General features: G+C 52.6%; 3 protein-coding genes across 3 annotated transcripts; 1 reads left to right on the plus strand and 2 right to left on the minus strand.

The window, feature by feature from the left end:
- Positions 1-81: 81 nt before the first annotated feature.
- Positions 82-5320, minus strand: BROUX77_003543 (uncharacterized protein; the record flags this gene model as incomplete). Its single annotated transcript, XM_073748206.1, has 2 exons — positions 82-4269; positions 4340-5320. 2 exons carry the CDS (start codon positions 5318-5320, stop codon positions 82-84), a joined length of 5169 nt encoding a protein of 1722 aa, XP_073605968.1.
- Positions 5321-11556: 6236 nt separating this feature from the next.
- On the plus strand, positions 11557-13568 carry BROUX77_003544 (uncharacterized protein; the record flags this gene model as incomplete). The annotated part of the gene is made up of 2 exons (XM_073748207.1): positions 11557-11660; positions 11765-13568. 2 exons carry the CDS (start codon positions 11557-11559, stop codon positions 13566-13568), a joined length of 1908 nt encoding a protein of 635 aa, XP_073605969.1.
- Positions 13569-13697: 129 nt separating this feature from the next.
- Positions 13698-15649, minus strand: BROUX77_003545 (uncharacterized protein; the record flags this gene model as incomplete). The annotated part of the gene is made up of 6 exons (XM_073748208.1): positions 13698-13933; positions 13998-14450; positions 14544-14969; positions 15033-15226; positions 15304-15515; positions 15605-15649. The coding sequence occupies 6 exons, from the start codon at positions 15647-15649 to the stop codon at positions 13698-13700; spliced, it is 1566 nt and encodes a 521-aa protein (XP_073605970.1).
- Between the last annotated feature and the right edge of the window lie 457 nt (positions 15650-16106).

Below are 16106 nucleotides of genomic sequence, written 5' to 3' on the forward strand. Positions count from 1 at the left end.
AATAAAAAAAAAGAAACAGAGGGCTGGGAGGGGAGGGAAAAAAACAAGAGTCCCTGTGGCTCATCTATAACTAGGCCATTACTATATGGCACCCCCCCGCATATCTTTCTGCTCGTTGTAGGCTGCTGCAGACCGCAGACGTGCCGACTGCGTGCTCTCGATGCGCGTCAGCCGTGCCGCTGTAGTCATGTCGTTACTAGCCTCAAAAGACGGGCGCACGCGGTCGAGCGACGCGCGCATTCGGTCAAACGACGGACGCGTGCGGTCAATGGATGGGCGGCCTTGGTGGTGGCCGGATGCCGCCGCGTTGTAGTTTTGGTGGGCCGGCGGCGGGGCGTTGTGGGTGGTGGCGGCGGCGGGCTGGCCGACTTGCACGTTGACGACTTGTTGGTGAGCCAGGGGGCTGGGAACCGTTTCGGTTTCAGACACGAGGCCGAATTCAAGACTCTGGCGCTGGTGCTGGTGGCCTGTGTAATTTGTGCCGTCAGAGCCAGTTTGGGAAGGGTGGGCGTGGTGCGTGGTAGTCTTGGTCATGACGGACGGCGGATAAATAGGCCGCTGGTCTTCATCGACACTACCATAGGGCGCATGCTTACCCTTGCGCGAACTAGAACTCGAGCAGGCGGCATCTTTAGAGGGAAGACCGCCGGCGTTCTTCCGAGGCTGGTCCAGATAATCAAAAAGGCCCATGCGCGCTTGCTCGCGGATGATGTCGACATCGTAGGGGAAGTAAACCTTTTGAATGGCCTTGGACACAAAGCGCGGGAACAGACAGACGACTGGCACAATGACAAACACAGCCCAGAATGACGCCTGACTGTACACCTGCTGAGCAGCTTCGAAAAAGACACCCGACGAGGTCAACTGGGTGTAGATACCAGTCCAGAAGAAAACAAGCAGAGAACTGACTGCCACAACCAGTACTATGATCCAGTCCCAGCGGTAGGTGTTGATAAGAATATACATGTTAATGGTCAGCACAGCAGGCGCAGCAATGTAGGCTCCTATTCTGGTGCGGTCCTCAATATTCTGTCCACTGTCAGCAGCAAAATGCGTGTATCTGAAGTACAGGTAAGGGATGAAAAAGACCATGGCAGACTGGTACACACCATCAATCATGTAGATCCAGAACTTGGTCTGCGTCCACTCCAGCCGCTCGATACCGCGGCGATACAGCTGCGGCACGGCCAGAGACACCTTATCCGACACATCCTGGTCAAAGACACCCATAAGACCAACAGGCAGCGAAGTGAAGATTAGGTTGAACATGATGATGTACGAGTATTCAAAGATGTAAGTGATGTCGAAGTCGCAGAACATTTGGTACCAGAAGATAGAAAAGGTCCAGACCATGTTCTTGTAGAAGAAGTTCGAAATAGACTCAGCCAGACGACGGTACGACCAGCGGCCGTGTACGAGAACAAGGCGTTGCAGGAAACGGAACTGGGCGATGGCGTAGTCAGAAGACATGACGGCCTGACGACCCTCAACACCGGCAATACCGACACCGACATCAGCTTCCTGAATCATGGCCACATCGTTGGCACCATCACCAATGGACAGAGTCATGACATCGAGGCCATTCTTGACCATGGACACAACAGCGGCCTTCTGGGCAGGGGATACACGGCAGCACAAAACAGACTTGCATTGCTTGCAGAGCAAAAGGAACTTTTGTTTGAGCTGCTCGTGCAACACAAAGCGCAGAGTATAGCCATCAATGATGACACCGTGCGTAGGGGATGGGGCCTCATGGTTCAGCTTGGCGGCATCCAGATCCTCCTTGCTGCCCGTCAGACCGAACAACTGGAGGTGCTTAGTCAACTCAGCGTCCAGAGTGCGAATGATGGTTTCGTCAGATGTTCTACCAGTCGGGTCTTCGTCGAACTTGAGGTTGATGAGCTCCATGTCATTGTTCAAAAGGTTGCAAGAGAAGCCAATGTTGATAGCCGTTTCCACCTTGTCACCAGTGAGCACCCAGAGCTTGATACCAGCCTCACCCAACAGTGCGATTGTGTCAGGGACGCCGTCCTGAAGACGATCTTCAATAGCAGTACCACCTAGAAGAGTAAGATCTTGTTCAATGAGCTCCGCAACAGCCTCCAGTTTCTCTTCACGGTTATCAATGGACGCAGCAGCCTCGTCGTGGTCGCGTTTCCAGACCATGTACTCAGACTCGGAAAGTTCACGCTGGGCAATGCACAGAGTACGGAGACCCTCGCGAGCAAACATTTCCAAGTGTTCGGCAGTTGTCTGTCGGAGTTCCTGCTGCTCGCCCTTCTTGAGCCGGCCATAGATGACACTGTCGGCACCCTTGCAAATCAGGATGATGCGGCCATCAGGCATGCGCACAATCGAACTCATGCGCTTGCGAGTAGAGTTGAACTCAATGGTGTTTAGAATCGGATAGTGGCGCTCCTCACCCATGACGTTCAGGATGATACCCTCGCTGTTGGATCCCAATACGGTGAAACCCATATCACGAGCAGTGGCGACCAGGGCGGCCTCATCAGGACTCTGAGCCTTAAAGACCATCTTGGGCGGGTTTCCGGGAACCTTTTCGGCAATGACAGTGTGGCAAAGTGCGAGGCAAAGCATAAAGTGTTCAGTGGCAGCCTGTTGCTCAGCAGTGGACTCTCCAGCAAGATCAGCAACAAAGTCGGGGGCAATGAAGGTCAGGTCGTCGTCGTGCAGGTACTGGTTGTTGTCAATCCGGCGCAGGCCCTCAAGAGCCTGAACCTTGGCCTCAGCGATCTCAGCGCGAGCGCGCTCACCCTCAGCAACTACATCGATACCCAAGCGTTTTTGCATACCAGCCTGGGCTTCAGTGTACGCTTCACCATAGGGCTGACCGTTAACAGTGGCTTTTTTGAACTCCATGACGTTCTGTGTAAGCGTGCCGGTCTTGTCCGAGAAAATGTACTCAATCTGGCCAACATCGTCGGAAATGTTCCATGACTTGGGAATGCAAGGCTGATCGATGGGCTCGTAGTACATTTCCTGGTCGTTGTAGATGAAGATGGCTTGCAGCAGACGAACAATCTCGAGAGTGATGTACAGCGAGATGGGTACCAAGTTCTGGAACAAGATCAAAGCAGCCCAGAAAGTGATGAAACCACTGAGCTCAGGTGTGTCACCAATCATGCCGAAATCGAAGAAGTGGGCGGAAGAGTCCGTCTGGGCCCAAAAGACACCATTGGCGATGCCACAAATGAGGCACATGAACAGAAGAATCAAAAAGTTGCAGGCGACATTAAAGTTGAGCTCACGAGCAATGCGAGGGCGCTTGCTGGGTGTGATACCAGCGTTCATCATAATCTTGGTATCGTGACCAGTGTACACAACAACGCCCATTATCCATTCAGTATTTCTCAGGGTGCAGCCACGCAACAACATGTTGTCGATTGTGATGGACTCGGTCATCAGCTCGGGCTCCCCAGTGTCATCGCCAGGAACTTCCTGGTACCACTTTAGCGCACCATTGAACTTGTACAAGTTGGCCTGGGGGTCTTCACTCTGGATCCAGAACTGGGCACGCTCGCAGTCGCGGGCGTGGCGCATATCGCGGCCGCAATGGAGGGCTTGGCGGAACTTGAGGTTCGTCTCGCCGTCTAAGTTCTTGGTCTCGACGTAGCAGGCGCCATCCTTTTCAGATGTGGACAGGATGATAATGTCGGCTGGCAGTTCATCGTTGTTGTAGATACGGACAAAGTCTCCGGCGCGGATACTCTTCCAGGTGTCTTTATGGAAACGCGGACGACCGGTGATTTCTGCATTGTGGTTGATGATATCAGTCTTCATGGTCCGGACAACTTTGGCGCGCGCGCGAGCACGCTCCTCAGCACCGGCGTTGGGGGCCAGGGGAGATGTAACAGGCGTCATTGGTATTCCGTGCTGAGAGGCGCGACGGTGAGACTCCATAGAATGGCGGTAGTCCATGGACTGCCGGGCCTCTTCTATGGCAGCCTCCTTGAGGTTCTTGCGCTCGGTGCGGGCCTTTTTACTCCAGATAGACTTGGTAGCTCTCCAAAAGGCAATGCTGACACGCGAAGTGGCCTTCTTGATACGGCGCCACAGGGATACATTGTCGTCCTCGACGTTAACATTTTCCCAGTGGCGTAGACGATGAACCGGCGCGTTGTTAAGCTCGGAGTCGAGGCTTGTTCGACGCGAGTCTTCGACGGCATCTTTTATAGCAGTGACAGCTACGATGAAGATAAGAGGAGCGGCGTTGACGCCGGGGTTTTCACCACCAAAGATGGGGAAGAACTACGAAACACGTACGAGAATCAGGTCAGCAGATGGCAAACATAGCTTATTACGAGGAGCGGAGACTTACCACGAGAATAACCATGAACAGGAAGAAGATGTTGGCAACGTTGTGGAACTGAAAGTACAGATTCTTGGGGATGAAACTCAACGGCGTATACTTTGCCGTGCGGACCTTGTTTCTGGGGAACTGTTGGGCCGGGTGGCCCTCGTCGTCCCTGAGATCGTCAGGGAGCGGCAGGTTAAAGTACAAGCAGCGGCCCGAGGAAGATTCGCCGTCCTCGGTGGACTCGTCGTCGTCATGTTCGTTCTCGTGCTCGTCGCTCTCGGCCACGCTCATGCGCTTCTTCTCGCCGAGCAGCGACCTGCGGTTAGCTAGACGATCGATGATGGAAGCGCGTTTGTTGTTGCTGCTCTTGACAGTCATTTTGCGCGTGGCCCAGCGGGCTCGGTGGGTTTCTGACGGTGACATCATGTGGCCCTTTGCGCGGGGCGAGTTGCTGCTCCGCACGCCCGACGGAAAGCGCGGCGCGGTCGGCGTCGTGGCATTCGCATCGTCGGTGGTGAGGGCCTGGCCCGGCACCGTCATTTCGACGGTCGGGGCAATTGACGGGGCGAACGAGGCGTGACGCGGGTCTTGGAACTGGAGACGCGGTGACGCAGGCACGGCGGCATCAGCTGACAGCCCGCGGGATTGGGCGGCGTCGTGGGATTCGTAGTAGTCGACTTGTTGTGTGCGGATGTTGTTTTCGTCCTCAATGGCTATTTGCGGCGGAGGCAGCTGGGCGGTCTGGGGGTAGGGAGAAGCCTCGGCGGGCTCGTCTATGGGATATGGCGGTTGTTGTGGGTGGTTCTCATGCTGGAGATGGTGTTGTGCTGGCGGTTGGCTGAGCGAGGGTTGCGGTTGTTGTGAAGGGTCGTGATCCTGGCCGTGAAAGAAGCCGTTGCTTTGGTCTGCCATCACGTCTGCATCGTGGCCCGGGTATGGCTGGTATGGTGAGGACTCGGTAGGACGATGTGAATCAGGAGCGTCGTGGTTAAACGAGGCCATGGTGAAAAGATATGTTTAGCGGGCGATAGCCCGAACAGCCCCGGAATGGAGTGCCAGAACGGGAGGATTGTAAAAGGGAGAGGGCGGGCAGCACGACACGAGGGACAGGCAAACAGAGGGCGTCGAGAGGAGGGGAGTGGTGCTTTGGGGGCGTGCAGCGGGCGAGGGAGAGTCGAGAGAGAGACAAGCAGCACGCGAAGAAAGTGTAAAGGCGAAGATTACGCGGCGGTGGTGATGCTCTGGGGAGGCTTCGCGGGTCGATCAAGCCAACTAGCAGCTGAGGAGCGACGACAATGGGGTGGCCGGCGGCGGAGTGGGAGAGGGCGAGCCTGGAAAGAGACCGGCGATCGACGAGACGGGAATTACGACAAAGTTCTAGGCGGAACAAAGAAAAAAACAAGAGAAGGACGAGAAAGAAAAGACAGCGGCAAAGTCGGGCAGGCGAAGAATAAAAAAAGATTAAAACGGCGTGGCCAGCGAGATCATAAAGGGACGAGAAAATAATCCGTGCCGAACTTCCTGCTCGGGGGGTTTTGCGGGCGTGCATGTTACAGGGCTTGGGCGTGTACAATACAGGCCCCCAGCCCGCCTGCAGCCCGATGGCCAGAAGCTCTGCAGGGCGTCTGGCCGCTGGACTGCGCTGTAAATCTCGCCCACAGGCGCCTGGAGAAGCTTTGGCACCGGCGCTACAGGCGCCTCGCCGGCGGAGCAGTGCTCAAAGGCTCTGTGGCACTTGCCCGGGCGAACAAACAACAACAGCTGCACACACATAAATTCAATAAAACGCGCTACGCTACGCTCTCTGCCCGCCAGGCTCTTCAGTTCCGCCACCGCCGGGCCCTCGTTCGTTCGTTCGTTCATTCGTTCGTTCCTCCTCGCCCTCGTCCTCGACCTGCTCCTCGCCTGCTTACTTGTGCTTGCTAAGGAATCAATCACCACCCGAGAGCGAAAATGCAATGCAATGTCCAGGTGGGTATTACTAACATAACACCGTTCAAGCTCTCATCTCATGCAGGAGACGCTCTTCATTCTCTGCCACCCATCCCCAGCTCCACAGCCGGCCAACTAACGAAGCGAGCGAGGCTCAGTAAAAGGAACAGAAAAAGAAAGAAAAAAAAAGAAAAAAAAGAGCCCGCGATAAACTCTGCATTTTATTGCCCCCGGGGCCCGGGCAACTGTCTTGGCGTCTTCTCTCTCTTTCCTCTTTCGCTGTCTTCCTTCCTTTTTCTGTTCTTTCTTTCTTTCATTCTTTCTTTCCTGCCTTTGCCTTTCCTGCCATTTTTGCTGTTCCTGCCCTGCCTCCCCAACTCCATGATCGCTTGTGTCATCCACAAAAGCAAACAGCGACGGCAATCAAGTTGCAGCAACTGTTTCCAGCCGCATCTGTAACTGTAGTTAGTGGCCTTCGTATACTTGTGCTCGTAACTACCTGTTCGTACCTGTCTGTGACGACTACCTTCCAAATTGCTCCTTCTCGTGTTTTCCCACCTTCTCGGCTTCCTTTCACCCCAACCCTAACGCTGCTTGTAAGCGCGGCTTACCCAGACTACACAAGATACTCGACGGTATCTTCTCGAGACCTACAGTTTTCAGGCTTCTCTCTGCAGCTGCCACTCCGTTCGTGTGTATTGATTTACCGACAAGTCACAACCACAAATTTACTACCGATACTCTCAACATGAACGACATTGAATCCCCAAAACCAAAGCCAGCAGCTCATCCTAGCCCCCCTCTCTCCTATTGCTCAAGCTCCCGGCTTCCCGGCCTGGCCCATTGCTTCTGAAGTTCTGACAGCACCTTAGAGCCCGTCCCCGCCCCCGCAGACCCAGAGATTTTACTTACATCCATACCAAACTTGCCCACTACGCCCGGGGCTTCCGGACTGGCGCTGCCATATCATGTCGCCTCTGCTCTTCTGTCCGCCTCCCCCTGTACATACGTTTAGGTACAGGTACATGTGGATGTACCTACTTGTACCTGCAGGTCCATCTAACAAAGAACTTTGCAATGAGCTCCGCCCCAGACAAACCAAGCATCCGCCATTGCTTTGATAAGCTTTTTTTTTGCATTTGTAAGTCTCTCCCCGTCCATTCCGCGCAGTTCCATCAGTATTGGCCGAAGAACAACTAAACCATAGTCCGAGCTGGCTTTGCGCTGGCCTTCGGATGCTTCACCATCCATCTGCCTGCGCCGGTGGCAGTTTCATGTGCAGTCTTGTGTATTCCGAGTGTTTCTTCTCTCTCATCTAGCCAACTATGTCGTTGTCGTGATTTTCCCGTTCCTTGTCCTTGCCTAGTTTCCTCCGCCGCTTCGTTGTTGTTCTTTCAGGGGGTTCGCATTGCAGTAGCCGGGCTTTGGGGAGTTGCACGCATTCCATACACTCCCTTGTATAATTTCTAGTGCATATCTATTGTCTGCAACATGCATGCCCGGGGGGCAGCACCATGTACAGATACAGCTATGTATCGACATGTATACATTGTCCTTGTTTGTCGTCACCCTTGTCATGCTATTTTCGCATAACTACACCGTTAAAACAAGGGATCAACCACATTTCTAATACAATCCATGTAACCCTAACCCCAGTTCTACTACTGCCGCGAATTTCATCTTCACGTAGCACAGAATGAAGAGACAACGGAATACACAAAGGAAATACAACCGTAACTTCATGTAGCAAAACGTGTCTTGGAGTGCAAGGCAGAAAGTGGCAGCTTCTTCGGCTTGGCTTTACCACTCATATAAGGTCTCTTGTAGTGTTCAGGCGAGACCAAAGCCGTGTGACCGGCTATGGAGTTCGAGGAGTTTGTGATCTCATACATGCTTCTTGAAACGAAGCCCAGAAAAGGACGACGCCCCATCCAGCTAATTGGTCTTGTCTAGGAAGCCCCGTGCATCAGTGACAGACACAGCAAGGCCTCGAAGCTCTTGAACAGATGCCCTCTGCTTGGAAATGTCTACCAATCCTTCCGCGGTCAAACCAACAAAGCCTATGGGATGGGTGAAGCGCGGCGCAATACAACCAAACGGCTGCCTCTGTCTGCCGACTCGATACCAAGTGTACCCTGCTCCTTGTCCCAGCGAGGAGAAACAACCTGCCATATATTTGCTTGTTGGGTCTGCCTGAGAGCACCACGCCCGGGGGTCCGTCTGCATCTGCATCTGTATCTACGTCGAGGCTGTGCAACGCCAAATGGGCGACGCAAGCAGGCGCTGAATCGGACGTTAAAGAAGGCAAAGTTACGGGAGCCTGCAGAAGCCCTTGCACGAGTAAAGACCAGTTCCTTGGCACAGATGTGTAGTTATATTGTGAGTGAGCTTGGAGCGTTTTGTCAGCTACCTGTTCATATGTCAGAAAATCAGAAATATCACCGAAAGGCTCAAGACCTGGGATCGTGGCCCTGGGATCTTGGCTGCCGTTTGGATGGCTTCAGATGAACAAAAGCAGAAAAAAAAACAAAGCATATCCCAGAAGGAACAGGTACAGGCTGACAAAATCCGGCATCGGGATGAATCCAGGCACCGTAAACTCTATGATGTGGAGGCTTTGAAATGGAGGGGGATGGGAGCTTAGAAAAAAGGCCAAGCCGACAGCCAGGGGCCACTGAAGCTTGGCGTTTTTAGTGGCTATTGAAGCCGGTTACAGTGGATGGCAGCCTAAAATCATTTGTTTTGAGATGCCTCTAGGGCTTATGCTTTGCGGTACCTGAAGAGAGAGCTCCAGCGGGTGTCTTTCAGGGGGCTAGTGCTGGCCAGGATGGCCCAACCCTTTGTAAACATTCGCCTCCAGCGTCTGATGCCAGCACTAGTCCCCTGGTGCTCTAGCCTATAACTACGGCTGGTGAACAGTCCGACACAGACCTTCCGCCGCCGCCGCCGCTGCTCTGCTCTGCTCGTCAATATCAAAACATTATTCCGCTTGACCACCGTCTCATGTTTTTTCCTCTTTCCTCCAACTGGGTTTCCCTTTGTTAGTAATTTAAAGCTGCATTTTTTTATCCCACGTCTCATGCAGTCAGCGGGTTGTAAGTCAGGGGCAGCCCCATTATAACCAACTAGTCACCTTTTGTTCTGGTCCAAAGTAAACAGAATAATAGGCCTCGGATTTCAAACTCGACGTCATGAAGCAGAGGCATGTTCTTGGTGCAGCCCCCTCCCCCCTCGTTTCCGTGGCTTATTCAGCTTATCTGCGGAGCCCCGCGTCACGGAGGAATTATCGAGTTGTCGACCTGAAAAGAGATGAGATGAAGTTCTCGTCCTCCTCTTACAAGGCTCGTTGCATGCTGCCTAGTGGTGGACGTAGCCATAGCCGTAGCTCAGGTCGACCTCCAAGTAAACGCCCAAAACATTGCTGTTGCTTGGCGTTGTTCCCATTCTTTGTTCTTCAGGGGACTACTTGCGTGCTGCCTGTAACTACAGCTGCATGTAACTATGTAACTAGTTAGTCACATAGTTGGTTAGTTATACCTGTGCTCAAGCATGTACGCCAGCAGCGCAGGGGACAAAGGAGAAAAGCGCTACTGCAACAGAACAGGACAGCCCGTATCTCGATCTCGGAATGACAGAATTACCCGCTGGCCAATCCGATGCACCATCAGACCCGTCCCGCCATGAATAAGGGGCGAGTGGGCTCGTTCTCCCTCCCTCTGGCTCTGCCTCCCTCATATTGCCCCTTGAAATTCCGTATTCCTTGGGGCATTGGGTTTAGTTGGCGTGCGAACGCGCACGAAGCACTTGGTAGACGGTTCGTGGGCCACATGAACAGACGCAAATGTGATGTGATGTCTGTCCGTGTATGCACCATCAATAGTCCATAGTAGAACGCCACTTATACAGGTATGTATGTGTCTACAAGTACCTGGAAGTTACAGGTAGTAGCTAGCTACTTCCAACTAACTAGCTAGAAACTAACTAGCACAACACATAGTTACGGCATGCAGAGACTAGGCCATCATCGGGATGAACCTATAGTTCTAGTTCAAGCTCCAGCCAGCAGATAAAAAACAACCCGCTAGCTTGCCATCTCGCAGGCTTATTGCCCATGCCCTTACTTCCAAGCAAAAGTCGGGCCATTGTCACATCCACTCGTGCGTGTGCCTTCATATGCACCAACTTGGCGGCATGCTTATATAGATACACGTTCCATGCCATGCTACCACAAGTTCAGCTTCGTCTGTTCATGCTTCTGCTTCTCCCTTTATCTTACTTGGTTCTCGAATCCAGATGTGCATCGAAACGTGGCTGAGTACCAGCGTTTGAGGCCAGGGATAGGACAGTTTGTATCCTAGGGTTATCACCTTAAATAGGGTTAGAACAAACTAGTGCGCAACGATGTGTAATGCGGGCTTTAATTATCCTTTTACCGAGCGGCTCGGCAGCTTATATGTTCCCGTTCATCAGCTATTCGGAGTCCGCGCTTTTTTAGTATTTTTTTCTCTCTTTTTTTAGAACCAAGGAAGAGAAAAAGCACGCGAAGCAGGGCAAGGACGAAGCTCTGACTGAACACCATCTCTGTGATTTCTGCCAGAAATAGAGCAGCCAACCCTCCTCGTACAAAACGATTGTCACCTACCTGGCCTGCTCGATGCTGGAGATCGCCGTTAACGCTATCCCACCCCAAGAATCTGACACATGAGATGTCTCGTCTCTGGCCTGAAAAGAGAAAGAAGAGAGCCAGAAGGTGGGTGAACATGGTGAACATGGACTGGCAGCAAGCAAATCGTTGCCTGGCCTGGCCGTCCCATGTCATGATGCTGCCCATTTCGTCTGATATGCTCTTTGGGGGTTTTCATACCGGTGCATTGCTCCTTGGAGCAGACTTTCGTAGCTGGCAAGCCTGAACAAAGATGATCAAAAGTGCCCTTGTTCAGGGCGTGAATCGCAATAAACCCTTGTGCAGGCTGCCGCTGTGTGACTGGAAGGTTGACTGTAGCCAAGCGCGTCGATCTACTTGGAGAGGGGGAAACCTTAACATCTGCCGGCAGCTGTCGTCAAAGAAAGGATCTGACGCCACACTCGTACGCCACAGCTACAGTAGCAACAGACGTCAATAGATGGTGCCAGACAGACGCGATGGCAGCTCGTTGAACAAGTTCACCTCAAGACTAGGAGTAGGCTCACTAAGTGCCATTGTCACCTTTTTTCTGCACCGCGGCGCATTCTCTGCACTGGACAGTGTTGTGGGCATCGTCTCTTCCTTTTCTGTTGACGTCTACACAGGAATATCGCCGCTGGCCATGGAGAATATCCAAGCCGTCGTGCATAACCCGGCCCGGGAAGCCGTCTTGAATGTGGTGGAAACCGTTCGGGGTTGGCTCGAGACCAACATCCCCAGCGTTCCGTGAGTTCCTGGCGCTTTTGTCGTGCAGTTACTGGCTGGCCTGTTTCTGCGCAGATCTCCATGGTTGGTGCCGTGTGTTCGTACTGACATGTGATTGCCCCTAGCTTCGAGCTCTTCTCGGCCGCCACCGGTACCTTGCTTGCCGTCATTTGCGTATACCTGCTAATGCCCGGCGAGCAGGGCCCTATAGGGTACCACGTTCCGCCGCCCAAGATGCCAGAAGAGGACCGCGAAGTAGAAGAAACCTCCGTCGTAGTGCGTCTCCTCGTCCTCTCTCTCTACCAAAGACCCAAGAAGAAACTAACACATACCCCGCGACAGATTCCTGGAACCACCGCGATTCAATGCTACGACCCCGCCACAGGAAAATTCCTCGGCCTCATCAACCCGTCAACCCCCGCCTCCATCGATCGCGCCATCGAGTCTGCCGCCAGCGCCCAAAGGATCTGGGCCACGACCAGCTTTATCCAGCGGCGCGCCGTGCTGCGCTCGCTGCTGCAGTACGTACTCGACAACCAGCGAGAGATCTGCCGTGTCGCCTGCCTCGACAGCGGCAAGACCATGCTGGATGCACAGCTGGGCGAGATCATGGTGACGGCCGAGAAGCTGTCGTGGACGCTCAAGCATGGCGAGGCTGCCCTGGCCCCGTCGCGCCGCCCGACCAACCTGCTGCTCATGTACAAACGCAATGAGGTGCGCTACGAGCCGCTCGGCGTTGTCGCTGCCCTCGTCTCATGGAACTACCCGTTTCACAACTTTATCGGTCCGGTCATTTCCGCGCTCTTCGCCGGCAATGCCATCGTCGTCAAGGTATCCGAGCAGACTGCTTGGAGCTCCATGTACTTTGCCAGAATCGTGCGCGGCGCCCTCGTCGCCCATGGCCACGACCCCTCGCTCGTGCAGACTGTTGCCTGCTGGCCCGCCGCTGCCAGCCACCTGACCTCTCACCCGGGCATCGCCCATCTGACCTTTATCGGCTCCAAGCCCGTGTGCCACCACGTTGCCGCTGCCGCCGCCAAGTCACTCACGCCGCTGGTAGCCGAGCTGGGTGGCAAGGACCCGTTCATCGTTACGGCGTCGGCGCGGCGCGACCTCGACCGCATTACTGAGATTGCGCTGCGCGGCACGTTCCAGAGCGCTGGCCAGAACTGCATCGGTATCGAGCGCATCATCGTCGTGCCCGAGCTCCTGGATGCTTTTGTCGCCAAGGTTGCGCCGCGGGTCAAGGCACTGCGCCTGGGCCCTGAGGCTGATATTGGTGCTATGATCTCTGCTACGGCCTTTGAGCGCCTCGAAGACCTTGTCGCTGATGCGGTGGCCAAGGGCGCCACACTCATGGCCGGTGGAAAACGCTATGTGCACCCTGAATATCCCAAGGGCCACTACTTCCAGCCCACGCTCCTTGTCAACGTCACACCTGCCATGAAGATTGCCAACGAGGAGTGCTTTGGTCCTATCATGACAGTCATGTCTACCAAGGATGCCTCGGCCGAGTCTATCCTGGCCGTTGCCAACGCTCCGGCATTTGGTCTCGGTGCCTCTGTTTTTGGCAAAGAGTCTGATCCTGTGGTTCAGGCCGTGGTCGACGGCGTTCGCTCTGGAAACGTTGCTATCAATGACTTTGCTACTTTCTATGCTGTACAGCTGCCCTTTGGCGGCGTCGGTGGCTCGGGATATGGTCGATTCGCCGGCGAAGAGGGACTTCGGGGCCTCTGCAATGCCAAGAGTGTGTGTATCGATCGTATGGCCTGGATGGGCATCCGGACTAGTATTCCGCCGAAGGTGCAGTATCCCGTAGCTAACCAGGATAGAAGCTGGGCCTTTGTGAAGGGTATTGTCGAAATGGGCTACGGTATAACTGTCGGACGCATGATGACGGGCTTGGCAAATATCCTCAAGAACATGTAAATATGTTAGATGTGAAAATAACAACTTGGTTCAATTTTCATTTCCATTTCTAGTAATATTGACTTTATATGATAGGTTACCTGCCCATGTGAACCTCAAACGTTCTGGCCACTGTTTATCGGCAGGAGTTCACCAAATTTCCTCAAGCGAACCTTCTGTGTCATATTGAACCGTAGGCTGGTCTTGAAACTCTGTATTCCACATATTGTCCTTTGTAATACCCTGAGGGAGATAACTCGCTAAGAAGTCAGGAACTTCTTGGTCTGTCTCCAGGAGCAAACGAGCCAAGTCAGGTGCAATATCATAGTCACGATCAGTGAATAGTGACGATGCTATACCGCGGTGACCAATGCGTCCAGTTCGTCCTTTACAGATATGATTAGCAAGACTTCAATTGGGATGTCTGGCGGGGAGTCAACCGGTACTCACCAATTCGATGAACATATTCCTTAATTCCACCCTCAGAGCCATGTGGCAAATCATAGTTGATGACATGCATCACGTTCTTCACATCGATACCGCGACCAGTTAGAGATGTTGCAATCAGAACTGGCAGCCGGCCACTGCGGAAACACCGGATTGCATGCTCTCTTTCTACCTGAGTACGGTCTCCATGGATGGCAACACAAGGAATGCCTAGAGTGAAAAGAATTCCATCTAGCTTGTTGGCTTCAGTTTTCGTATTCACGAAGATAATCGTGCGTACAGCGGGCAGGCTACGCAAAAGATCAATCAAGGCCTGTTTCTTTTTGCCACGCTCGCTCTGAATGACAATTTGGCGGATATTCTGCACCGTACTTCCTGTACGACCGACGCGAAAACGAACATGATCAAGGGCCAGGTGCTTGACGGCAATGTCCTCAACTTCAGAAGGAAAGGTGGCTGAAAACATAAGGTAGCTAAGGTTTCCAGCATCTTGATCTGATTTCTGCTGTTAGAATTTGTTCGGTCCTCGTGAGGCCGTGGAATACTTACCTCCACATGACATGATTTGGTTCAGCTGGTCTTTCCAATTTTCAAGAAGCATGTTATCTGCTTCATCAATGACCATGTATCTCACACGGGTAAAGCTCAATACACCACGACGGTGCATGAAGTCGATTATACGGCCAGGGGTGCCAACAAGAAGCTCACATCCACGACCAAGAGAGTTGAGCTGTGAAGAAACAGGGGCTCCTCCATATACGGCAGCAGGACGGACTCGCGTACGATAACAAAACTTGCGAGCCTCATTAAAAATCTGGACCACAAGCTCGCGAGTAGGTGCCAGGATGACAACCAGAGGCTCTGCTGTTACAGTAGAGGAGTCATTGATTGAAGGGCGCGGAGCAGCCCAACGACTAACCTTTCCCATGAGCTTATTGATAACGGGAATCAAGAAAGCAGCAGTCTTTCCCGAACCTGAAGATATGTTAGTCATGTTGAAGTCAACCTAAGGATTTCGTAGTTCAAAATAAGACACACCAGTTTGGGCGATGCCCATGACATCTCGGCCCAAATGAACAGCGGGCAGGACATATTTTTGGATGGGGGTAGGTGTAGTGTATCCCATCATCTTGATATTGTCAAGCATAGCCGGATGAAGTCCAGAATGTTCAAACGTCTCAATAGGACCAATAGGGCTTTCGCACTCTTGAGATACCTTGATGTTATTCAGCCTAGACAATAAAGTAGGTTTCATTAATTTCTGAATTCGCGAAGAATTCTATTCACAGTCATAAAATTAGAGACATACCATTCGAAGTCATCGCCCTGAGGAGCAATGCGTTCTTCAGGTACACCGAATAGCTCTGCTTCGATTTCAGGGAAGGCTGGGGCCAGGTCACCCACATCGCCATCCCATTCGTAGACGTTACCCGCATGACCCCAAGTACAGTCTTCCTGTTCCTGTGGCTCTTCTGGCTCCCAGACATCACGGAGCTCAGGATCGTCGTTGATATCAAGGGTCTGTCATGAAAACTCAAAATATTGGTGAGCAATTAGATAGCCCCTGGAACTGCACTGATTGACGAGTTGGAATTAATGACAAAACTTACACTCAAGTCACAAGACGAGCCTTCTCTATCTTCCACAGCCCCCATATTGGTGAGATGAAGCAGTGATAAATTGTACAATGAATGACCAGAGCTATTAAGCAGAGCTTGAATGAGACGATGGCAACGGACTCATTCGTGGCCTTGGAAGAAAAGATTTAAAAAAAAAAGAGAAGAAAGAAAATTTGCAAGAGGGGAAGAGTGGGTGATATGAGAGAGGAAAAACGGAACTGGTCCTCAATGAAGCTAAATGGGTAGTTGCCTGATACATCAGCAAACGGTTCAAGGCCTACGTAGAGCACCTTCCAAATGTTAAAGACTAAATATGAACATGGAATTTCAAAGAATCTCTAGGTAGATTGTTTGATGTTGAGTCACCAGAACTATGATGTAAGAACCGGTTTGTTGAGGTTCACTTGTGTAACACAATTATTTGAAAGTAGACGTTGTAACCGTATTACACAAACTCTGTTTCGGTCTTGACATGTAGCATCGCCTAGTGACA

The sequence above is a fragment of the Berkeleyomyces rouxiae genome, assembly GCF_048999995.1.
Source record: "Berkeleyomyces rouxiae strain 22BRR77 chromosome Unknown BrBRR77_ptg000003l, whole genome shotgun sequence".
NCBI lineage: Eukaryota > Fungi > Ascomycota > Sordariomycetes > Microascales > Ceratocystidaceae > Berkeleyomyces > Berkeleyomyces rouxiae.